Source organism: Chelonia mydas, chromosome 9 (genome assembly GCF_015237465.2).
Source record: "Chelonia mydas isolate rCheMyd1 chromosome 9, rCheMyd1.pri.v2, whole genome shotgun sequence".
NCBI classification, from domain to species: domain Eukaryota; kingdom Metazoa; phylum Chordata; order Testudines; family Cheloniidae; genus Chelonia; species Chelonia mydas.
The window spans coordinates 27,415,977-27,441,316 of record NC_057855.1 but is presented as its reverse complement, the minus strand read 5'-3'; the positions used below and the strand labels follow the sequence as shown (position 1 = coordinate 27,441,316).

General features: G+C 39.2%; 1 protein-coding gene across 1 annotated transcript in view; it reads left to right on the top strand.

Annotated features, from left to right (window-relative positions):
* Positions 1 to 25,136, top strand: part of TSC22D2 (TSC22 domain family member 2) — a 33,753-nt gene extending 8,617 nt beyond the window's left edge. The window contains exons 2-3 of the mRNA XM_007057380.4: positions 22,141 to 22,192; positions 23,433 to 25,136. Coding sequence (XP_007057442.2) covers positions 22,141 to 22,192; positions 23,433 to 23,693 — 313 coding nt within the window. The 3' untranslated portion in view covers positions 23,694 to 25,136. The remainder of the gene's footprint in view (positions 1 to 22,140; positions 22,193 to 23,432) is intronic.
* Positions 25,137 to 25,340: the final 204 nt, after the last annotated feature.

Genomic DNA, 25,340 nt, shown 5'->3' with positions numbered 1-25,340 from the left:
GTATTTTCACTCCCTGTTCTATAAAAGTTCTTTGGCGTAATGAGAACTTCCACTTCCATCAAATCTGTATTCTTCATGAGCTCAGAAATATGATAACTTATTGAAGGAATGGTACGCTTTGCTATGTATATCAACTATGCTAACCTAACAGTAGGCCAGTAAGTCTGGCTGTTGGCTCATCATTCTATCACTGTATGAAAGACCAGTGTTGAGAACAACCACCAACAGTCTAATTGTTGTTTGTCAAAAGAATTCCATATTTTCCCTTAGTAGAGGTTGGGAAGGAATTCACCACCACTCAAGTCTCTGAAGTTACTGTAAACTAAATGCATCCATTCTGTCCTTACTCCTTGATTTGAGAACACTTTCATATTGCAAGTGTAACTGAGGAGGAGATACGAGAAATGTTAAACTGATCAATGATAGATGATTGTACTTCTCTTACTGTATGTGGTAGCAGCTAACTATCAGAGAGAGTCTCACATGCTTCACAGTAATGTTGTGAATTTAAGCACAGGTGGAGTCCAGCAGAAACACACAAGTCCTGTCTCCCCAGCCTCAGGAAGAAGTGAGGGGGCAGAGGGGTGGAATGGAAAAACGGTAGTCCACAATCTGATCTTTATCTGCATAAGGTGCTGTGTTTTAAGCTCTGGTTGCCTCTTAAGAGATGTGGACAGCTGACAGTAGGTGGAGCACAGTGCTGCTCTTGTTAACACTAGCTATGCTAATATAAGTTGAAATTTGATTTTCTGCAAATAGTTTCTGATGTTAACCCTATGAACACCTCTGCAGGTAAATTCATTTGCTATAACTCTGGCAAAAAAATGCAAAGCTTACATTTTTATTTGAATAAATACTCATAAATTGTTTTCACATAATTTTATACAAAAGCAGTTTATACAGCATTTATCAGCTACTGTATGAGTTGTTGCATACTTCTGCACAAGCAAGATAGTAAACAAAATGGAAGCTCCAGCAGTCCTGATTTTCTTGTTGTTCTTCCCACTTCTAATGTTAACTGAGGACTAAATTAGTAGAGCAAAAAAGAGGAATAACAAATCCTAAGAGTATTTTCCTGTTGCCTTAATATGAGCTTCAGCAGAAAACTTTAACAGTTCAACTTCTTTCACTGAGAATTAAAAAGAATAAGACACATCTGGATTTATTGACTATTTGGATTGTCCAGTAAATTTCCCTCACTCCTGTAATTGAAAAATGATTCCCTTTCAGTAGACTACTTATTTAAATTGCTTTGCACGATGCACTTATAAATACCTTTAATGCCAGCTCTTCGTACCTTGTGTTGATATGAGGTTTTGACTGCAGCAGACATAATGGCAGAGTGTCCTTTAAGTATAGGTCAGTGGGTTTGAAGTCCTAAATCCCATATTACTGAAACACAAATCAAATATTCTAAGAATTATAGTAATCAATTTTCAAGTTACATATTTATTTTTCTTGTACCTCATGTTACTGTTGTACCCTTGGACTATACTTACTACCCTGTCTACAAATGAGTGGTTTTTTTTGTATATTGACATGAGAAGACATTGAATCACCAGATGTAGAAATTTACAGCAAAATGTTTAAACTCTTACTCTTTCAAATTGGCAAACTGAGGTAGCCAGCCAACTGTTGGCTTAAGTAAACCATTTCAAAATGCCTGTCCCTTGTGTTTGGTTTTTGTTTTGTTCTTTTTTCCTTCAGATATAAAAGCAAGTACTTTGCACTACTTACTATCTGCAGTATGTTTGACAGGATTCTAAGAGGCAGAAGTGAGAACTACAGTTAAGGATTGTTACAAATGGCAGTTGACTGAAATTCCCTCACTTTGTGAAGTGACGACTTCTTGTTCAGGGTTTTCAGACACTTAATGGAATTCAACTAACAACAAATTTTCCCAGTTCTTAAAAAATGGACTTTCTACAGCCAGTTGATAGTCTGAGGCCTAGATCTATACATTGTAGCCATAGGAATAAACAGCAATGAATTTTAACTTTGCTCTTAGTTGATACTATTTCAATCCAGCTCTATCAATGTAGTGATGGTAGCAGTTAGCAGAGCTATGTACTGGGACAGTTTATCTGGTCTTGTTGACTTCCTGCATCCATTCTGTAACCAAAACAAAGCTTCAGGCTTCGATACAATTAAAGCTCACGTGCAAGCCAGAATATTTGTTCTATTTATCAGTATTGTTTGCAGAATTGTTTTGGGGGTGGAGGTGGAAGCAGAAGGGATAGTTGTCTCCTTGTGCATGTAATGCACATAAGCAGGATCATTTCCCCTCCTGAAGGAGATCTTCTTAGATTCTGGTGTAAACAGCTCTGTTGCAGTACTTGCCACAAGTGATTTTTAACTTAATGTGAGACAGATGGTTTTTCACAGCTTATTCTTCTGTAATTATATCCTTGGATGTCCTCCTCCATCTGGAAAAGTGAGTATCCATGGAATAATAGACAAAGACTGACATGATGATTTACCCTGTCTTGGTCTCAAAGGGTTCCTTCCCAATTTAAAGAAGCTTCTCTTCTTCTTTACCCCCTTCCCCTGCTGGAAGCTGATAAATATTGGAAGTTGAAATAAGTGACTCAACTCCAAAATAGATAAGGGAAATGGAAGAGCTGATGCCAGCATCTCAAGGGGCCAAACTGGAAGGCCAGTGAAGCTGGCTTTCACTGAACTTCCTCGTGCTGCACACATGAGCCAGACTGTTTGTTTGATTTTAATCCCTGCTTAGTGGTTATGTGATCCCTTCTCAGGATGGAAACTTGTTTCTTCTCCAGCACTTTTCTTTGAGATCCAGGAGAAAGGTACAGGCTGCTGGTAGGGCTGGACAATTTCCATCAAAAACAGAATTAAATGCTACTACGAGGTGATTAGAATTGTATAGGGTAGCTCAATTCTGATTATGGGGTGCGATGGGAAGCAATGGGGCCCTTTGGGAACCGAGCCAGCTTCCTACTATAGTAAGCACCCAGAGCTCCTAACATCAGAGTTCATCCTGCCCTTTGCTTATTTCCTTCTCCAGTTCTCTGAATGAAGCCCCTTTTATCCAGTCAAAGTACTTCCTTCTCCTCTTTCTGAGGCAGCCACTACTGCCCCAGGTACTAGTGCTGCTGGCACTCCCCTGCTAATTGGGGAGACACTTTGTCCCTAGAAAAATTGGAGGGGTCCTAGGAGGGGTAAGTCTCTTTAAATATCAAGCTTTATTGAATTATTTGGGGGGCTTTTTTTATGGTTTGATCTGTATCGGAACTATCTGAGATTTTGTCACTAAATAAGACTTACGAAGCAATATAATATTTTTTCCAGTTGAAACTTCTACAAAAACGGTACGATCCTCTTGTATGGATAACTTTAAGGGCTCTGTTCTGCTCCCAATAAATTCAGTTGCAAAACTCCTGCTCATCATGGCCTAGTTTGACCAATGGTCATACTAAACCAGAACACTGCTATAAGAATACGAAGTTTGCAAGACTCTGAACTCCTGTTGGGTGTTCCAAGGCAAGTACTCTGAGCAGGACGGGCTTAAGGTCCTGGCTTAATAGGATATGTAACTGATTTCTCCTAATGAAAAGTGGAAATACCTGCATTTTGTGTTTTGGAACTTTATTAAATCTTCATTTGCTCCTTCAGTTCTGTTCAGCTTTCTCCTCTAGCCCATCCCATTTACCCTCTTTGCAGTCTGTTCTACTGTTTTGATAAGTTTGGAACTTTGTAAAAAGAAAGTAGGTTTCACATTGCAGTCCGTGAATCAAATAGATAAAGAATGAAATATTGACTTGAAAAAGAGGAATGGAGAAAGAGCTCAGATATTAGGCTAGTAAACATACTTCTGTCATCCTAGATTTCACTGTAATCTTAGCTGACCCATGACCAAGTACTTGTATAATGTATTTGGTGTAGGAGCTAATCCAGGGAGGCCCAGTGTGCCACCTGAAGGCCTTATGTAACAAGGGTGGTCTTCTCAGCCCACGGCTACTCACCTGAATAATTGCAAGCTATTCTTGCTGGTGAATTCAGCTTATTGTTGAAATAATTCTCATTTCTTTAAGAAGAGAGATAAGTTGGATGGTTCAATATCTTTTATTGAACCATCTGCTGCTGCTGAGACATGGTTTTGAGCTACGTAGAGCTCTTCAGCTGACCAGGCTCTGAGACTCAGTGTTGCAGTTTTTAATGCAGATGTAGATGTACCCTAAAACTCTCATCTTGTACCTTCCTCTGCTTCAGTCTTCCAAACTTGTTTCCTCCCTCATTTCAGCCTCAACAAGTCCCGCCTCAATCAGCTGCAGTTTTTTAAAATAAAATCAGGATGCATACCTACCAGAGTAATGTGATCTGGGGGCTCAGTATTTCTGTCTGCAGTACATCAGGACCAAAAACCTCTGGGACTTTATATTTGCTCAGTTTTTTATGTTGGGCTGTGGTCTCTGGGATATACCTCACACTGGACACCATCCCAGTATTGTATCTGCTCTCTAATAGGGGAAAGGTGGATTTTTTAAAAGGGAGACTTGATATTCCCCAAGTCAAATGGCTTCCTCTTTTCCACTGCTGCACCCCCTTAACCTCTCCTCTTCTCCCCCCCCCCTTCTTTTTTATATTGCATGGCTCAACAGTCTAATACACTTGCACAGTGATAGTAGTTCAGACCCGTTCATTAGGCACACATTTTGTTATGTCAGTTTGTGGGTTAGTTTTTCCTGTGGGGTAGCTCTTCCTGTCAAGTTAGTTCTTTTCTCTTGAACAGACCAAAACTAACCTACCTTGAATATAGCAGAAGAAGACTGGAAAGTGCTTTCCAGTATATTTGCAATTTGTGTAAAATGCCCTTAAAAAGCCCTGTTCTTTTATAGGTTATCAATTTAAAAATAGATGAAGCTTGTGAAATACACATGTTGTGGTTATAAACCATAAGTTTCATATTTAATAATAGCAGGTTTTGATATCTGCAAATATATGCATTCAGGATTGTAAGTAGGTGACTCTGTTTAAAATCACTTCCTGAGGAAGAGGGTTTTTAGCACTTTTTTTTAATGCACTTGTTGTATAGGGGAGACAGAAAAAAGCTTTAAGACTTTCTCAAAACTTACCATTTGTACAGCATGAGCTGTCATAGCTTATCTAAAATGGAGAATTTAAAAATGGCATTGTTTGTATCTTTTGAAGCATCTATTTAAAAATGGCATATAGTAGCTTAATGTATCTGTCTTCCCAGTTGAGGGTTTTTTTTGTCATAACACTTTGTGCTAAACTTTTTAGGTTGCATATGTTTGAATATGAGAACACAATACTTTGTTGGATGAACAACTTCTGATATAGCAGCTTTCAGGCCAAATTCAAAACTCCTAGGGGCAATAAATGACACATGCTGGCCAATAATGACCAGGAACTGTAGTATGTATGGGGCTTTTTTTTTTTTTTTTTTTTTTTTTTTTTAAAAAAAAAAAAAAGTAAATACACCAAGTAAATCCTCTAGGTTGCTGTAGGAATCAAATGACAGTTTTACCTTGTGTGCACAAAAGTTGATTTATTTTGCATACAATTGTGATTTGATATCTTTCCTGATCGTTAAGTATTTATTCAACACCTTTCTTTAATCTGTTCTCATGTGGAATCCTGTAGAGACTTTTAGTATGGTAGGTTCAGAAGGGAAAGGCTATATACCAGGGTAAGTAGGTTTTTTTTGTTTGTTTGTTTTTTTAAACAATGTCCTCTGAATTACTTTAGAAGAGCTTTTGTGCCATGTACATTTAGGGAAAGGTTAAGTAAAATTCCCCATCTCCATGGCTGGTGGATTGTAGTATCCGTAGAACATGTTTTCAATGCAGTTGCCTGTAACAACTGATTTACGAAAGGGGTTACGTTTCAGTGCTGTTCCGCAGCCTAATATTGACCTCTTATTGGTGAACCAGTTTGTATAGGTTCCTGGTACCTAAAGACTTTAGACAAACAGATATAATTAAATCAGTGAATTCCTGATGGAGGTTGTAGTTGTACCACAATCATGGAGTGCTTCTATTGAGTAACTTTATTTCAAGAAATCCATGGAAATTAGCTATACCAACACACCCTCCTTTCATGCTGGTATCCCAAACTAGGGATTAATGTCTGTGCAAATAAAAATAAATAAAAAACCCCACAAAAACAAACCTGATAATTAAAAGGGTAGACAAGTCCTTGGATAGCACCCTTGAAGGGAACCTACACTGATGATCCACCAACCCCAGCTCCCATCAGGAAGATTGTTAGGGTATGTCTACACTACGAAATTAGGTCGAATTTATAGAAGTCGGTTTTTTAGAAATCGGTTTTATATATTCAAGTGTGTGTGTCCCCACAGAAAATGCTCTAAGTGCATTAACTCGGCGGAGTGCTTCCACAGTACCGAGGCTGGAGTCGACTTCCGGAGTGTTGCACTGTGGGTAGTTATCCCACAGTTCCCGCAGTCTCCGCTGCCCATTGGAATTCTGGGTTGAGATCCCAATGCCTGATGGGGCTAAAACATTGTTGCAGGTGGTTCTGGGTACATATCGTCAGTCCCCCCCCTTCTCTCCCACCCTCCGTGAAAGCAAGGGCAGACAATCGTTTCGCGCCTTTTTTCCTGAGTTACCTGTGCAGACGCCATACCACGGCAAGCATGGAGCCCGCTCAGCTCACTGTCACCGTATGTCTCCTGGGTGCTGGCAGATGTGGTACTGCATTGCTACACAGCAGCAGCAACCCATTGCCTTGTGGCAGCAGACAGTGCAATAGGACTGGTAGCCGTCATCATCATGTCCGAGGTGCTCCTGGTAGCCTGTGTGAGGTCGATCAGGAGCGCCTGGGCAGACATGGGCGCAGGGACTAAATTTGGAGTGACTTGATCAAGTCATTCTCTTTAGTCCTGCAGTCAGTCCTATTGAACCATCTTATGGTGAGCAGGCAGGTGATACAGATTGCTAGCAGTCCTATTGCATCATCTTCTGCCGGGCAGGCAAGAGATGAGGATGGCTAGCGGTCCTATTGTACCATCTTCTGCCGAGCAGCCGTGAGATGTGGATGGCATGCAGTCCTTCTGCACCGTCTGCTGCCAGCCAGAGATGTAAAAGATAGGTGGAGTGTATCAAAACAAGAAATAGACCAGATTTGTTTTGTACTCATTTGCAAAACCCCCCGCCGCCCCCCGTCTAGGGGACTCATTCCTCTAGGTCACACTGCAGTCACTCACAGAGAAGGTGCAGCGAGGTAAATCTAGCCATGTATCAATCAGAGGCCAGACTAACCTGCTTGTTCCAATAAGAACAATAACTTAGGTGCACCGTTTCTTATTGGGAACCCTCCGTGAAGTCCTGCCTGAAATACTCCTTGATGTAAAGCCACCCCCTTTGTTGATTCTAGCTCTCTGTAAGCCAACCCTGTAAGCCGTGTCATCAGTTGCCTCTCCCTGCGTCAGAGCAACGGCAAACAATTGTGCATCTGAGTTGAGAGTGCTGTCCAGAGCAGTCACAGTGGAGCACTCTGGGATAGCTCCCGGAGGCCAATACCGTGGAATTGTGTCCACAGTACCCCAAATTCAACCCGGCAAGGCCGATTTAAGCGCTAATCCACTTGTCAGGGGTGGAGTAAGGAAATCGATTTTAAGAGCCCTTTAAGTAGAAATAAAGGGCTTCATTGTGTGGACAGGTGCAGGTTTACATTGATTTAACGCTGCTAAATTCGACCTAAAGTCCTAGTGTAGACCAGGGCTTAGAGTACTGTTCCAAGGAATTCTAAACCTGTAGTACAAGTTTCTATTCTACGAAGTGGTACCTCTCAATACTTTACACCTGCAAATTTGATCAGCTGGCCTGTCTCCTCCATTGACAGGCCCATTCAGTGTGATCACCATCCATTCTGTGCACCAAGTCAGGAGTCTTGTGAGGGGAAGGGAGAATATATGTTGTTTTAAAGACTGTGTTGTACATATTCACAAGAGGGCTAAATTAAGGTTGCACAGACAACCTGAATTTTTGAGTGCTTGTTATGTGACTTTAAAATTCTTAACATAGTTCTTTGGTATCTGATACTAATGTTAGGGTTATATACTGATACACCGCTTGCTAACTGAGGCAATTTTCCCTTTCTGACTGTTAGACTTGGAATCTGATTCCTTCTGTCACCCTGAAGTCTGGAATTAGAATGGCGTGGCATGCAAAGATGTGGAGATACTGTGGTTTTTTGTTTGCTTTTTTTAATAAAGACTGAATGTGAGAGTTTGTTGTATTTGCTGATCATAAAATTTAGGGAACCAGATTTGGAGACTAAAGGCTTCACCTTACCCTTTTCAGCCTATATATTGCAGCACACTTTAGCCTACAGTTCAGAGGTCCACATAAAATCCTTGAGTTTAAGGTGAAGTAGCACTTCTATGGAGGGGAGTGGGAAGTAGGGATTTTGAATGCTGTTTTAGTGTACTTTAGCTTTTGTAAATATGCATATCTTTGGATATAGGGATTCAAAATTGTACATAGCACACCAATATGATGGTTTTGTATATTATCACCATAACATGGGACCTATTTCATTAATGGATTTTTGTTGTACCGTATATGCTCTGGCAGCAGCAACTCGGAATAGTCTCGATTATATATTGAGAAATACAGATTCAGAACTAATCTTCACCTCCTTCATGGTGGTAATTGCACTTGACCACTGGGATGAGATAGTGTTTCTCAACTGTTAAACCATAATAGTGAAGTTTAGCAAATGCAACTCAAAATTCACACCTTGGACACTTAATAAGCTATGTCCAGAGGTATGTATTTTAAACTTATGCTCTGTTTAGCATCCAGAACAAGAAAATAAGAAGATGCAAGAGTATGAAAAACTAAAAATTCTTCATATTTGTCTGAGTTGCTATGTGTCCATTCTCTGTTCTTTCCATTTGATTCATGAGTGTCATAGGAATCCTTCAACTGCTTTCTACCAAGCATTCCTTTGAACAAGTTATGTGAATTGAACTTAAGTATTGAATGTATACATGCATGAACAGCTTTGCACCATGCAGTGTCTCATCATTTACATAATGTGCTCATTTTCTTCATTTAGTACCTTTGAAATCAAGATACTTACTGGATAGACTAGTACATCATAGAAATCCAAAGGCAGTTCAGTCGCTCAGACTTTACAGAATTGAAAACATCGTACAAGGTTTTTTCCTCTTCCTTCTCCTGTGCATATCTGAAATAAACTACCTAAATTGAAAGGATTTAAATGCAGAGCAATTGCTAGTAGCTCATCTTTATTAAAAGAACAATATGGATGTCTAAATCTAGTGCAAATACCTACAATTCCTTTTTGTTTTTTAAAGGATGAAATTTTGGCAATGACCTTTTTTGGCCATAATTTTTTGGTATGTTTAAACAGGACATTTTTATAAAAAAAACATATGCATTTACACTTTCCCGCAGTGTAAGGATTTTATTTGGGGGCAGTTAAAAACAAATGAATCAAGTTACTCCTTTTCTTTTTGCGAATACAGACTAACACGGCTGCTACTCTGAAACGAATCAAGTCAAGTAACTGTTTCGCTTGTTCAATTCAAGTTAAGGCACCCTGATGAGGAAACAAACTTCATCCCTATAAATGAAGAGATATGTTGTACTTGGTCCTCTTTTGTATCCAGTCACAGTTGAACCCATGGTGAGAAACTGCAGTAAACTCAAATTTGTTTTATGGATATGGCTTGTCAAAGATGTATTACCTGTTCATTAACAGTGGCAAACAGATTTGCTTTCTCACATTATTAATTGACTTTAAGGTTTTGTAGACATTAGATTGAAGTCCTGGTAAGATATATAATATCTATTAATCTATAATTTAAGGCTTGTGGTGCATTGGCCTGTTCCAGGATCTCTGCTTCACAAGGTCTCTAGAGTATAAATTGTGTTCACTTGTTGAATGTTGATGAGCAGTTCATCATTCTGTCTTGTTTGCACTTGACTTATTGAAACAATCTCTTCAAAACTTGCACAAAGCTTCATTGGATTCTTTAAAGTTTGCTTGGCAACACATTTGTACACTACAGAACATAGCACTGAATAACACCAGTGCACTCATTGCTCTATTTCTCTGTGTGAAAACAGTGAAGATACTACTGCATGGTTTAAAAAGAAAACTGAAAACATACTACTGTGATATCACCTAGTAAATATGAAGTGGCACTTAACTCATGTACTGTTGATGCGGGGCTTTGAAGTCAAGATTGCAGTCTGGCCACACTAAGAGTGTGTGGTTTCTGGGGCTAAAATCACATTGACCAAAATGCCTGTTAATAAAATGAAATAATAGTAACATTAATCATCTTATTTCAAACTTTGGTACTTCTACTGTAACTTTGTATTTTTATTTGATGTGACACTTTAGGTACAAATCCCTTTTTTGCATTTGTGAAAAAGTGGCAATGTTTAGGTCCAAAATACTTCCTTTATTTAAACATATCAAAAAAGGTTTTGGGGCCTGAAAAGGTTATCCTTACATACATATTGTGTGCAGGTTTCAGAGTAACAGCCGTGTTAGTCTGTATTCGTAAAAAGAAAAGGAGTACTTGTGGCACCTTAGAGACTAACCAGTTTATTTGCTATGCATCCGATGAAGTGAGCTGTAGCTCACGAAAGCTCATGCTCAAATAAACTGGTTGGTCTCTAAGGTGCCACAAGTACTCCTTTTCTTTTTACATATTGTGTGCAGAGCACTCATCCAGTTAAAATATTTTTTTCTAGCTTTCAGTTACTTTATTATTTGTGACAGATTTCAGAGTGGTAGCAGGGTTAGTCTATATCAGCAAAAAGAACGAGGATGGCACCTTAGAGACTAACAAATTTATTTGAGCATAAACTTTTGTGGGCTAAAGTCCACTTCATCAGATGCATGGAGTGGAAAACACAGTAGGAAGATAGAGAGATATGCACGCGCGCGCGCACACACACACACACACACACCATGAAAAAATGGGGGTTGCCATACCAACTCTAATGAGACCAGTTGATTAAGGTGGGCTGTTATCAGCAGGAGGGAAAAAAAAACTTTTTGTAGTGATAATCAGGATGGCTCATTTCAAACAGTTGACAAGAAGGTGTGAGTAACAGTAGGGGGGAAAATTAGCATGGGGAAATAGTTTTTAGTTTGTGTAATGACTCAGCCACTCCCAATCTTTATTCAAGCCTAATTTAATGGTGTCCAGTTTGCAAATTAATTCCGGTTCTGCAGTTTCTCGTTGGAGTCTGTTTGAAGTTTTTTTGTTGTTGAATAATTGCAACTTTTAGGTCTGTAATTAGTGTCCAGGGATGTTGAAGTGTTCTCCAACTGGTTTTTGAATGTTATAATTCTTGACATCTGATTTGTGTCCATTTATTCTTTTGCTTAGAGACTGTCCGGTTTGGCCAATGTACATGGCAGAGGGGCATTGCTGGCACATGACATATCACATAGGTAGCTGTGCAGGTGAACAAGCCTCTGATAGTGTGGCTGATGTGATTAGGTCCTATGATGGTGTCCCTCGAATAGATATGTGGACAGAGTTGGCAACTGGCTTTGTTGCAAGGATAGGTTTCTGGGTTAGTGGTTTTTTTTGTTTGGTGTGTGGTTGCTGGTGAGTATTTGCTTTAGGTTGGGGGGCTGTCTGTAAGCGAGGACTGGCCTATCTCCAAGATCTGTGAGAGTGAGGGATTGTCCTTCAGGATAGGTTGCAGATCCTTGATGATGCACTGGAGAGGTTTTAGTTGGGGGCTGAAAGCGACAGCTAGTGGAGTTCTGTTGGGCCTGTCCTGTAGTAGGTGACTTCTGGATACTCTTCTGACTCTGTCAGTCTGTTTCTTCACTCCAGCAGGTGGGTATTGTAGTTGTAAGATCTTGTAGGTGTTTCTGTGTCTGAGGGGTTGCAGCAAATGGGGTTGTATCGGGGAGCTTGGCTGTAGACAATGGATTGTGTGGTGTGGTCTGGATGAAAACTGGAGGCATGTAGGTAAGTATAGCGGTCAGTAGGTTTCCGGTATAGGGTGGTGATGATGTGACCATCTTCCCCCCCCCCCCCCTCCTGAAATTAATAGGATTTATATTCTCCTGTGGCTAACCATCTTTTGGGAATATTTTGGGTCAATAAAAGCTGAACATTGCTGCAAAAGCTAACAAAATCTAGTGAGGTGATATTCAAGTGCAAAGAGACTTAAAATAAAAGATTAGAAGAATCCTAGACTTCTATCACAACCTAACCTTGCATGGCAGGAGGCTATCAGTGACTTTTTTTGTACTTGGTTGCTTGAAAGAGATGAGTCATTATTGAGGCTTCCCTGGGGAAGTCTGCAAAGTTTGTGTTTCCTGCTTACCATTCAAACAGGAGTTGCTAGGTGCACTACTGGCCCCATGAGTTTTTCCTCTTTAACACAAGATTCTTTAAAAGAGATGTAGAGAAGGGGAACAAATGCCTCTGACTTGGATGGTGGCTTTTCTTTAAGTATTAATGGTGATAGTGTCATAAGATCCTAGCTGGACTTACTGCTCTAAAACAGTTATTGTTTATGTTGTTGCTACCCTGGCTGAAAACTAGCCAGGTTCCCATGTGCATCCTCACCTGCCCTTTGAGGGCATCTTTACCTTCCTTTGTGCTGTCAAAGCAGGACAAAGGAGACTTGGAATGGGCCAGGAACAGGTCCTAAAATCCTAGAGGGAGGAGAGCAGGGATAGTGCCAAAACCAGTCTGTGTCCTGAGCTTTTTGCTGGACTGTAGATGGAAGAAAGGCATTGGAGAGAGAGACTGGCAGTGTTTCCATTATGAATTTCTGTCAGTTTTTCACATGTCAAAGCATCACAGTACAAATAAAACAATTTCAGGTTAGGATTTGTTTATACCAACAAATAGCTCCCAAACTTCATCTCATGTGACACCTGTGAACGTCTCTTCACCCCTTTCTCTGTAAATCTAGTGGACTGATACATGCCTCTTGTGTGGGATTAATCTGAACAAACTATGTATCCCACCCAGGGACTTTTGACTACCAGATGACAGCTAGGAAAAGGGACAAACTTCCCTGATGGAACTGGGAGAATAAGACACGTTTTTCAGGGGGGAGGACCAGAAAATATTATATCCCCTTCTCCGCATCTCTCTTGTCATTATCAATAACTGGGGGATTCTTTTCAAATTGGGTTTAACTGTCTTGGAATTGAAGTTACGTGAGGATTCTGTAGCAATTCCAAAAACTACCCAGGATTAGCTTGTTCTTACAACAAAGCAGCCTGGTGACTGTGAGTTAAATAAACTACTGCCTGAGATGTGGTTTCTTCTCTCATGTAAAGTACACACGAATGACATTCTTGCCCCACACATATAGTGCACAGTAGGGGGATATGATGTGACTTCTTCAAATTAAATGCTTCACTAAAACTGAGAGAAGGTTGTGTGTATGTCCAAAGAGCCCTGTTCGCTCCTAGAGAGTGAAAAAAATAAAAACTCAGTAAGCCTTAAAATAGACTGTAGGCCACAAATAACCCACAGTTTTCTGTTTGCATACAGCCTTAGCGCAACATAAAACCACATTTTGGAGGTCCTTCTAAAGTAGTTTATAAGCCTTTAAAGAATGTGTAGACTATTACTTTTGTGGCTGAATATCTCGTTGTTCTCCTTCAGGTCCGTCCTTAAATTCTCTCTTGCCATGATATCTATTTAAAAAACAAACTTGGCAACTGGTAGGCAGCTGGTGTGCTGAGACTACTGTGTCTCATGCTGATCATATCATGTCACTGTTATCATGTGCTCTCCGTTTCTGCCTGTATTCCCCTGTTGTCCTGTCTTATACTTTGAATGTAAGCTCTTTGTGGGAGGGACAATCTTTTGTTCACGGTTGTACAGCATCTAGCACAAGTGGCTCCTAAGCAATACCATAAAACAGATAAATAATTGGATGCAAATATTCCATATTTTCACTTGTTAATTTAGTGATTGGAGCGGCAAATACCCATTTTGTCCAAATTAATTTTGATTCTAACTGGGTCTTATTCTTAGAAACAATATACTGGTCTGGTAATTTGAGCATTACAGTGGGAGTCAGGAACTTAGTGTTAAATTTTGAGCTTTGCTGTTGATTTGCAGTGTGGGGTCTCCCTTTTGGAGGCCAAGTCTCAATCTCTTTCTCAGCTTCCCCATCTATAAAATGAAGAGAGGAAATCTCTTCTATGACTATTGTGAGAATTGTTAGTATGGTGCTTTGAAAATCAGCATTTTCAAAGTGCTTTGTGAACTAGCTATGACAATGTGAAAGAGGTAGGGAAATTGAAGAAAAAACTCCTGTATCCTCCTGTTGAGCAGGTTGCCCCCACTTTGTCACAAAGGCTGCTCCTCTGGTGTAATAAAAAGGAGAGCATCTGCATCCTAAATAGCAGTTGCCTATTGGGGAAAGTGAGCCTAACATATTGTAAACTATTTTAGAACAAATCTGGGGATTTTGGGGGGGGGGGGTTTACGCTGTCTCAGGTACTTATATGGCTGCTTCTATTTGCACACCTCCAAAGCTTTAAAGAATTTATCCTAACTACTCCTCTGAGATGAGGTACTGTTGTCCCCGTTTCACAGATGGGAAACTGAGGCACAAAGGGCTAAATTCACAAAATGTCTTAGGCCCCCTGACTGACACTTTAGGAGCCTAAATCTCAGAATCACTCTATTTCATCATAAAGCCACTGCTCACCTCCCACCAGCTTCTTGCTAAAACAGCTTAAGTGCCCATGCCAGAAGAGGTTTGCAGCCGAGAATCCCAAACACAGAGAGGTGCCTCCCTGAAGCCCAGACTTAAGCACCTACAACAGAACCTCAGAGTTACAAACACCAGAGTTACAGACTGACCAGTCAGCCACACACCTCACCAGAAGTACGCAATCAGGCAGCAGAAGAGACTGGGGGAGGGAGGGCGGGGAAGCAAATACAGTACCGTACTGTGTTTAAATATAAACTACTAAAAAAAATAAAGGGAAAGCAGCATTTTTCTTCTGCGTAGTAAAGTTTCAAAGTTGTATTAAGTCAATGTTCAGTTGTAAACATTTTTTGGGAAGAAAAGTTTTGTTCAGAGATACAAACAACCTCCATTCCCAAGGTGTTCATAACTCCGAGGTTCTACTGTCTCTCTCGCTCTCAGAGCTACAGGGCTTAGTGCGCACACCTCAGTTTAGTACCTTCCATTGGCTAGCTTAGGCAAGGACTGGCCATGTGTGTTGGCTTTTGTGAAACCCATTCTGAGGTGCCACTCTCTCCCCATTTATAGGGAGCTTAGGTACCTAATTCTGGCTTTGTGAAGCCCACTAATTTTCTAGGCACCTAAAAGTTCAGCATGGTGATGCTCAACATTACATGTCAGAGTTTCTTTATGTATCTAAGAACATAACGGCCATACTAGGTCAGACCAAAGGTCCATCTAGCCCACAATCCTGTCTTCCAACAATGGCCAATGCCAGGTGCCCCAGAGGGAATGAATAGAACAAGTGATCCATACCCTGTCACCCATTCACAGCTTCTGGCAAACAGAGGTTAGGAACACCATCCCTGCCCATCCTGGCTAATAGCCATTGATGGACCTATACTCCATAAATTTATCTAGTTCTTTTTTGAATTCTGGTATAGTCTTGGCCTTCACAACATCTTCTGGCAAGGAGTTCCACAGGTTGACTGTGTGTCATGTGAAGAAAACTCCGTTTTGTTTGTTTTTAAACCTGTTGCCTATTAATTTCATTTGGTGACCCCTAGTTGTGTTATGAGAGAGTAAATAACACTTCTGTATTTACTTTTTCCATACCAATCATGATTTTATAGACCTCAATCATATCCACCCTTAGTCGTCTCTTTTCCAAGCTGAAAAGTCCCAGTCTTATTAATCTCTCCTCATACCAAAGCCATTCCATACCCTTGGTCATTTTTGTCCTTTTTCTGAATCTTTTCCCATTCCAAATTTTTTTTTTTTTTTTTTTTTTGAGGTGGGGCAACGACATCTACATGCAGTATTCAAGATGTGGGCATACTGTGAATTTATATAGAAGCGATATGATATTTTCTGTCTTATCTATCCCTTTCTTAATGATTCCCAACATTCTGTTCGCTTCTTTGACTGCCGCTGCACATGGAGTGGATGTTTTCAGAGAACTATCCACAATGACTCCAAGATCTTTCTTGAGTGATAACAGCGAATTTAGACCCCCTCATTTTATATCTAGGATTGGAATTATGTTTTCCAATGTGCATTACTTTGCATTTATCAACATTTAATTTCATCTGCCATTTTGTTGCCCAAAGAGACTAATGGACAGATTTGCATTCACTTATTCTCAGTGGACTTACTGGGTACTAAGTTTTTCTCAAAATCTGACCCTAAGTGACTTGCCCTAGGTTGCACTGGAAGTCTATTGCAGAACAGAAAATTGAACCTGTCTCTCGAGTCCCAGGCTAACACCCTATCCACTGGATCATCCTTCCTCTTATGTTGTTTACCAGAAGGTTCCCAAAACATTAACGTAGTTGATTGTCAATAGCTCTAACTAAAACTGACTATTTCCTGGTGAGCTATCAGTACATCTTGTTAGTTTAGCTATTAAGATAATTTAAGTATGCTACTCCTCCAAAACTATAACTTTTAGTATTAGGTCTACTGTTGTTGTGAAGTGTGTTACCCCAAAATAAACTTATCTTGATTTCTATCATTAAATGGCACCACAGAAGTGTTCTTAGTGACTAAAGACTTGTCTTCATGGGAAAACTGATCACCATAGCTATAGTGGAATAATTATTCCACTGTGGCTATGCCGGTCAATTTTCCTGTGTATACAAGCCCTTAAATTCAGGATCAGATCTAGAATCGATTGTGGATCCCAAAGGAAAGTGGTAACTTTACAGGAGTAGTAAGTAAAATGCTAGACCTATCTGTGTGAACTGTAATCCAAACAGTGGTTTGACTTCAGAAGGGCTGAATAACAAAATGGTTAGGATGCCTCCACGTCACCCAACGTTGCACAGTAAATGCACTGCGTCTTTGGATGAGGTCAGAGAGTTGTTTATCTACACTGTTTTGATGACAGGTCTTCACCTTCCTCTGGAGAGACGCTGGCAGCTCGACACTGGTTCTAAAGGAACCATCCATTTTAGTAAATCCAACAATATTCCCTGCTGCCCTCAGAGCAGCTTTTCTGATCTCCTCTTCGACAGGGAAATCTTGCTCTATCTTCTGGGGACAGGAAAAGCTGCAGTAGTGGTGGGAGATTTAACAAGCCCAAAGATTTGTGAACGTTATTCTCGCTTTCACAGATGCTGTTTCACAAGAAATACCAAGAAAATACTTAAATCCATGTGGTGGGTTTTTTTTCCCCTGGGCCTCTGATTTGCAGTTGTCATGCATTTCCTGAGGAAATGGACCTTACAGCTAATCAATATCCCTTATGTAGGGCATGTCTTCTGTAACTTACTTTTAAAAAGTGAAGCCTGAAGTTGGTTTACTTCATCAGATCACTGAGATTTGCAACCTTATGTAAATGTGAAAGAAAATTGATACTAGCAATATGGCTGAGATTTAAATTAATGGAAGTGAAGCAAGTCATAACTTTCAAACTTGGCATAGTATGTGTACTTCATTGAGCACTATGTAACCTTTTAAAACTAAACACTACTTTATGAACATAAAACTGAATTTCTTAAACCATGAACCATTTTTATGTCCAAACTTCAAAATACTGATTGCCAACAAACTTTCCCCGAGTATCACTTTTTACTGAGAACAATCATTAAAAAAAATTCAATGCCGAGGGTAACAAGTTTGATATTTTTAGAAACATTCCAAACAGTTCATAATGAAAGTACCAATTAATCATAAATGGTGGTGATTGAATCCACTTTGACAAGGTTAAATTTAAATAAGCAGGAACTCTCCTGAGATTATAATGGATATCTAAACATCTTTCAGGATGCTGCTGAAGGTAGAATGCCTTTAACCATCCAAAAAGTTTCAATATAATATATTTTAATTTTATAATGCCAATTTCATTTAACTTGTAACACTTTTCTCCTCCCACTTTCTTCAATTCCATTCTCTCAGCGCCTGCCTTTTTTGGACACTTACATACTTATGATCTTTTTCTTCAACTTCTTATTCTTTTAAACAATATCTTTTAACTATTTGTGTAATCTCTAGTAAGATATACTGTTTCATTAACTGTGAACATGCACTTAAAGAACTCTACTACAGATAACACTTGCTGGTCATTGTTATGCTCTCAAAGATGCTAGTTCTGTGACTTTCCAAATAAAAGCCTAGCATGCATTGGGTATAGTATTACTTTGTCCACCAGAGGGTACCTTTTGACAATATTGTAGAAGCTTGTTGATATTTTATGTTGTATGTTAATTTACCTGTGTCAGACTTCCATCTAACCCCATTCTTTTTAAAACTAGGATTTTTCTAAACATATCAATGATGCATTGTAATGTGGATGGGGTTACTAAGGCATTTAAATGTGAACTCACAGGGGAAAAAAATCTAAATAGTATTTAGATTGGGCAGAGGTACAACTACAGCTTGTGCAGTGTTTTGCGCACGCACCTGCAATCTTGTGTCTACTTAAGAGCTTGGAAACTTCATTTCTGTACATCTTCCAGTCCCCAGGAAAAATAAATATATATAAAAATAAAATATTTACTCTTTGCTATTTTATTTAGCAAAACACTGTAGTGCACATGCATACCCTACAATGGAATTCAGATAGGGAAGACACATCTCAAAGAACTCCGTTATGGAAGGTAGGTGGCCTTTCTTTTTACCAAATCTTTAGCTCACACAGTGAAACACAAGCACATAGCTACTATATAGCTGATACATGAACTAACATAACTCACTCTTTGGTCTTGAGAGAACATTTATATTTCCTAGTACTATCTACTTGCCTTTTGAAGCTAATTTTGAAGTACAAGATTATTTACTGGACTTCAGTATGAAATGAGTCTTGCTAATGTTATGGTTGGTAGTAAAACACTAAAACCAACTTTTGACTCCTGTGTTCAGCATAAAACTGACTTTTCTAGCTATACACAGGTTATGCCAGTATGATAGCTTGCAGCTTTATATTTTCTTAGATACATAAACTTCAAAACAGTATATAAATTATTCACATGACAGTGGTTGTAGGTACAAGCAGGGCTAGAAAATTTTGACACCTGCAATCCAGAGAACTAACCCTGCTAGTCCAGATGTTAATTTAAAAAAAAATAATAAAAATTGGAGGGTGATGGGGGAACCTCCACCAGCCAAATCCTTATTTGGTAGGGAATGTCCTGATAAAAGAAGCCCAGCTCCTCTGCACTAACTGCTGGAAGGTAGAAAGATACTGAAGTTGCTATAGGATGCTGTCTGTTGATCTGCTTTGGGTGCTCCTTTGTATCTACCTTCTGTTAGTAAGTGCCTTGAGATTACAGACAACTGTCTCTTCTCTAGCTATTCAGGGCCTCCTGGATGCTACAAAAGTGGTCAGAGAAATGGCCTTTATTACTTTCTCTCAGCTTCCTGCTTGTTACTAATGCTTATCTTTTTGTATGCTGTTCTAGGAGATGCTATGCACACTTGAGAGAAAATAGAGGATGAGGCTTTAATAGAAGCTTTGGCAGTTGGCTTTTCCCTTTCCATGAGTGCGAAAGCAAGGCTGCTGAGAGGATCCTGATGAGGAACAGGGTTCTTGTGCATGTTGTTTATGTGGAGTAGTTTCAGGTCTAGAAGCTGAGATGGAACTTTGTATAGTGAGGTGGTGCTTCTCACTGTCTTTGAGTCTTTGGTATTGGGTATCTATCTTGATACCAACAGTTAGGAGATTGCATGAGAACCTTAGCTTTAATTTTTCACCAGTGTAAATTTCTAGCATTTATGACTGCAGACAATCTTGACTATGTGAAGAAAGTTCACCATACAGTCTCAAAGCAGAAGGCTTATGAACAGAACCCCAGATGTATGTATTTTTTAAACTTTTTAAGTTAGTCTCACTGTATTTGTGTGGTGGGGGGTGGATGACTCATGACTTTTGAGTTTTTGGAGTTGACAACATTGTAAAACTACCAAGAAAACTTGTTTCTTAGAGCGTACATTCCCTACGGCTTTGTCTACATGGGACTTTTGTTGTAAAACTTTTTTTTTTTTTTTTTTAAGGTGTTTACTCTCTACTTCTACCTTCCTTCCCTCCATCCCCAAAACACCCACCTTTTAAAATAAGTTTATTGGTTATGGTTTCCTCTCCTTAAGAAGTTGAGCTTTGGATGTGTACTACTTGATTATTTGAGATGAAAGATGACACATTAAGGGCTGTCATTTATTTTTAATTCATTTTTGTGGAAGGCTAACATGTTAAATTATCTTAGCTAGTTACAGAAAAGGGATATATATCTGAATCGTAATGCTAGAAGAAAAAGGAAGCTAGCTTTGGTAACCATTTTGATTTTGAGGAAGGACATCTACAGTACCCTTGTAACACGGAGAAGCTTGAAAGTTAGCAAGACGCTAAAACAGTTTTGTTGTAAAATTTGTATTAAAATGGATTTTTTTAATTAGACTGTCTGAAAGCATAAATATTGTCATCTTAAGTCTGCAAAACTCTGTTCCTAAAATACGTTGGGGCATTTTGCCATCTTGTGCTGATAGTCTGAAACCTGCTTTGTTAAAACACTTTGCATTAGCACTTGGCATTGGAGAAACATGTCCCATACCAGTAAGCACGTAAATGGGACTTAATTTACTGACCTACGATAGGATTCTAGTTACCTTATTGGATGGGGCATCCAGAGTTTCCTGGGAGCAAATGGAGACACTTGTGGGATTCCAGAATTTTGAGTATACCCTTTTTTTTTTTTTTTTTTTTTTTTTTTTTTTAATGCTCATTGACTACTGGCGCATTACTGCAAAGCCATAAAAACACTCCTCTACTGTCAGCTAATTAGTAAGTAAATGCTGAGGACAAATACTACAGGAGGGTTTTTTTGTGTGTGTCAAAACATTGCATATTAGTGTGTGATGTAGCGAGTTTGCATATTTGTTAATCTATTACATAACCTTTTGTTTCTTTAAGTGAGAGTGTGTGGATAATGAGAAAGGGAAATTAAACAGTAACTGAACTAGATTAAGGTATATAATGGCTGGTAATTTTAGGTGTCCATAGGCCTGGATTAAGGGACTTACGTTTTATACAATAAAAAGCTTTATCTGGTATATGAGGAGAATGGGGGTGCTGGTAAATGAAAAATTCCCGTTAACTAAGAGGGGGGGAGTTTGGGCATGGGAGGGTATGCGGGACATGGGCTCTGGGAAGGGGGGTGGGTGTGGGAGGGGTTTTGAGGTGTCTGATCCAGGGGACGCTTACCTCAGGCGGCTTCCTGCAAGCAGCAACCTGTCCCTGCTGTTCCTAGGTGGAGGTGCGGCTAGGCAACACTGCCCCCGCAGCTCCCATTGGCTGGGAACCGTGGCCAATAGGAGCGCAGGGGCAGCACCTGCGGGTGGAGGTAGCATGCAGAGCCATCTGGCCACGCCTCCACCTAGGAACAGCAGGGACAGGTTGCTGCTTGCAAGAAGCTGCCGAAAATGAGCACTGCCTGGATCCGGCACTCAAAAGCCCCTCCCGAGCCCCAGCCCCACACTGCGTCCCACACTCCAAACCCCTCGTGGCCATTCCTCTGCCTAGGAGCAGCAGGGACATGTCTCCGCTTCCAGGGAGCCACGCGGAGCCAGGTAGGGAGCCTGCCAGCCCCATGCCAATCGAACTATAAACTGGACTTTCTATGAAGATTAGAAATGCAAATTTATAGAGCTTTCTGGTTGGTACAGGGCCGCATAACATAGCCATTACTGTAGTTGGTAAACTGAAGAAGCCTGAATGGGGAGTGGCAGTATAATTTTCAGAGCTCTAATTGTCCCAGACAGTTAAGGAGAACTTCCACAGAGGATGTAATGTGTTTATGGAATTCTTAAAGCCTCCTAAGATTTAAAGTCTCTCAGCAAAGGCACATATGTCATAAGACAGACCTTTAACAATCTATTACTTGCAAGATTTGTATGTACAAATGGGTTCAATGTTTAGTCAAGTAAGAGTAATCTAATATCCACTGAATTTTTTTTACAGTGCATCTGGTGCAAGTGTTGTAGCCATTGACAACAAAATAGAACAGGCAATGGTAAGTAGAAAACAGATTATTATTTCTAATAGGACAAGCAGTTAATCAACGAGATGAAATCTTTCAAGCTATGTTCATTTTTATTCAGACATGCTATCTTTGGGATAATGCAGATTCCTAGAATAAAATTGAGTATCATTAGCCAGAATTTCATTGTAGTGTAATGTCTGTTCTCCCCCCCCCCCCCCCCATTAGTTCTGATTCTTCCATTCCATCATATGAAGACTGGATTTACCTAAATTATGGAATGGCAACAGATCAGGATTAGTTTTACATTAGATCCAAAGAGCTTCCTACCCATGGTGTTGGTACACAGAAGAGTTTTTAAACATTTTGAAATGATTTAACATAAAAACTTGGACTAAATGTAGAGACGCTGAAGATATAGCACACTTAAAATTTTCCTTGGTTACTTAATATTTAATGAAATAAAATTAAAATCCAACTCTGCCATGCATCCTATGCAGGTTTGTATGTGTTCCCCCTTTCCCTCCCCCTCCGTCTGAGTTTCTTTCTGGTTCTTGTATGCTACGCTGCAGGATCCCATCATCAGCTCCCAGGACACCATTTTTCAGTTGTCTTCTAATCACATTGTCCCCTTTGTACATATTCCTAGAAATAGGGTCAGTTGTCTCATCAGTGGACCGCTTGGCTCCCCAGTACATGCCGTCCTGCAAAACTAAATGCATGTGTATTTATATATTCATGTTCAGACTTTCAAGTTTGAAAACAATCTACAAGATGCTAGTTGCAAAAACATATATTCTGTGCAGTTAATGTATGCCTCTCATGAGGCCAAAACGTAGGACACAGCCTGCTGTCTGGTTTTTATTATAAAGTGTTTTTTGGGCATTAAAATACATATGATGTAACTAGAAGGCCATTCAAAAAGCTCCATTTCTTTTCAGCTTTCTGTAGAACTTTTGTAATTCCTGTGGAGTAGAAAAGACCTTACAGTTTTAATGCAAATGGAAGTGCCTGTGCCTACTCTGTTGTGTAGTAGAACCCATTTAGCATGCCGTGTTTTGTGGCCTTTCAGATTGGAGACATTTTGCAGCAACTTTCTCAGGTGCTAGATTATTTGCTCTAAAATGATAAATATTTTCTAGTGTTACTAGGAACCAGATGTACTTCAATGGAATAAGTGAAATCATACTAACATTTTAAGACCGAGCAGGACAGAGTTGTATTGTAAACTCTGCTGTTTCAGTTTGTGTAACTACTGACTTACTGTTCACAGGATCTGGTGAAAAGCCATTTGATGTATGCAGTCAGAGAAGAAGTGGAAGTCCTGAAGGAACAAATAAAAGAATTAATCGAAAGAAACTCTTTACTTGAACGAGAAAATGCACTGTTAAAATCTCTTTCAAACAATGATCAGTTATCCCAACTCTCAACTCAACAGGCCAATCCTAGTAGCACTTCACAACTGCAAACAGTGACAGTACAGCCTCCTCAGCCAACGCAACCTCCACAGCAGCCGAATGTTTCCTCAGCGTAAAGCTTTTCTTTTCTCATTAAGAAAAAACTGAAAGCAATCTGTCCTTGTGTGCCACTGGTGTTCTTTCCACTTTATATGAAAGCAAGTAGCCATGCTTCAGTTGTGTGTTTTGGCCTTTTCAGTATTAGACAATCATTCTACAAGAGCTTTCCCTCACTTTGAGATGTCATACAGCGCAGTTGGTGTCCAGTTATGTCATCAGTGCACAAGGGAAATGGTAGAAGGAGTTAATGCAAAGCATATGCATTTATTTGGTGCGCATGAGTGGGGTCTTTAAGAGCTTTGAGGGCTCTCCAAGGTTTCCATTACCCATGGATTACTTTGAGCCTTGCTATCTCATGTAAGAAGTAACAATTCATCTTAAGAGCCACTGTTCTTTCAGTATAAGTAACATTTGCCTATATTAGTTTCATTTATTTGTTTTATTTATTACAGGGCTGCTATTTTCATAATGTACATGAACAATGTCACAGAACTTTTTTTTTAATTTTTTTTTTTTAATAAATGTAAGTATCAGTAAAAATTGATAGACGGGATTGCGTTTAATAGATAAAATGTTTAGGCAATAATTGAACAAAAGAATCCTGGCATATTTCTAACACTAATGGCAATTTACCTTTGGTATTTATTGACGGTAGTCAAGACCCAGCTTGAATGTACATTTTGTATAGAGTGTAAGTATGAAGACCATAGTGCATCTGTACAGGTAGTCACCAGTTATTGTGATATAATAAATAATTGATGGGCTATTTTGATGAAGAAAACTTTGCTCATTTCTGTTTCTACTTTCTAATAGAGAGAAATTGCCATGATTCCTCTGCTTTTTGACATTTCGTATAATTTTTTTTGGGGGGGTGGGAATAAAAAAGCTGTGAAATTGTTCAACCTACTTTGTAACCAAAGAAGCAAAGCTGTGTAATTGAGTTTTTTTTATTTTATAATGCACATTCTTTATGTATTTTTATTTAGTGTTTTTCTCATTCACAATTTTCTTTGCTGTCTAGCATGATCTGCATGACCTATAATCTTTGAACCACTTTCGTACCTCATGTTTTTATCCAGCACTCTTATTGTAATATGTAATAGTCTGTGAACAATGTCAAATAAAAAAAGAACGAACAGCTGGTGTTGGTGGAGCTGCGCTAGTGTACTATGCACTAGTTTAAAAAATGAAGTGAGCCATCTTTTGTTCATTTAAAATGGTGTTTTGAATTTCGTATGAGAAAACGTTTTGTTACATTGCAGATTTTAATGTATTTAATAAATGCAACATGCAGATTAAGTGCAGTGTATATTGAGTATTTAAATTAAAAAAATGTACATTTCATAAATAGTTTCAAGAGAGACCATCATTTGTGTATACTAACACATAGTGTCAGAAATTGATGTATAAATATATATATTTTAACACATTTTCTGAAATTAAACTGCAGTTTTGTTGAACTATTTGACTCTAGATGTGTTCAAAATGTAATCTTAGATTGGATAACCGTTTTTCTTAACATAATTGAAGTTATACCTTGTTTTTAGTGAGCAATAACTACTAATAGGCTTAGATGCTATTCTTAAAATGTAAATTAAAATAGGAACTTACTATTTGCCCTAAAACGTGATTAACAGAGTTACAGTTTACAGTGTCTTGTATCC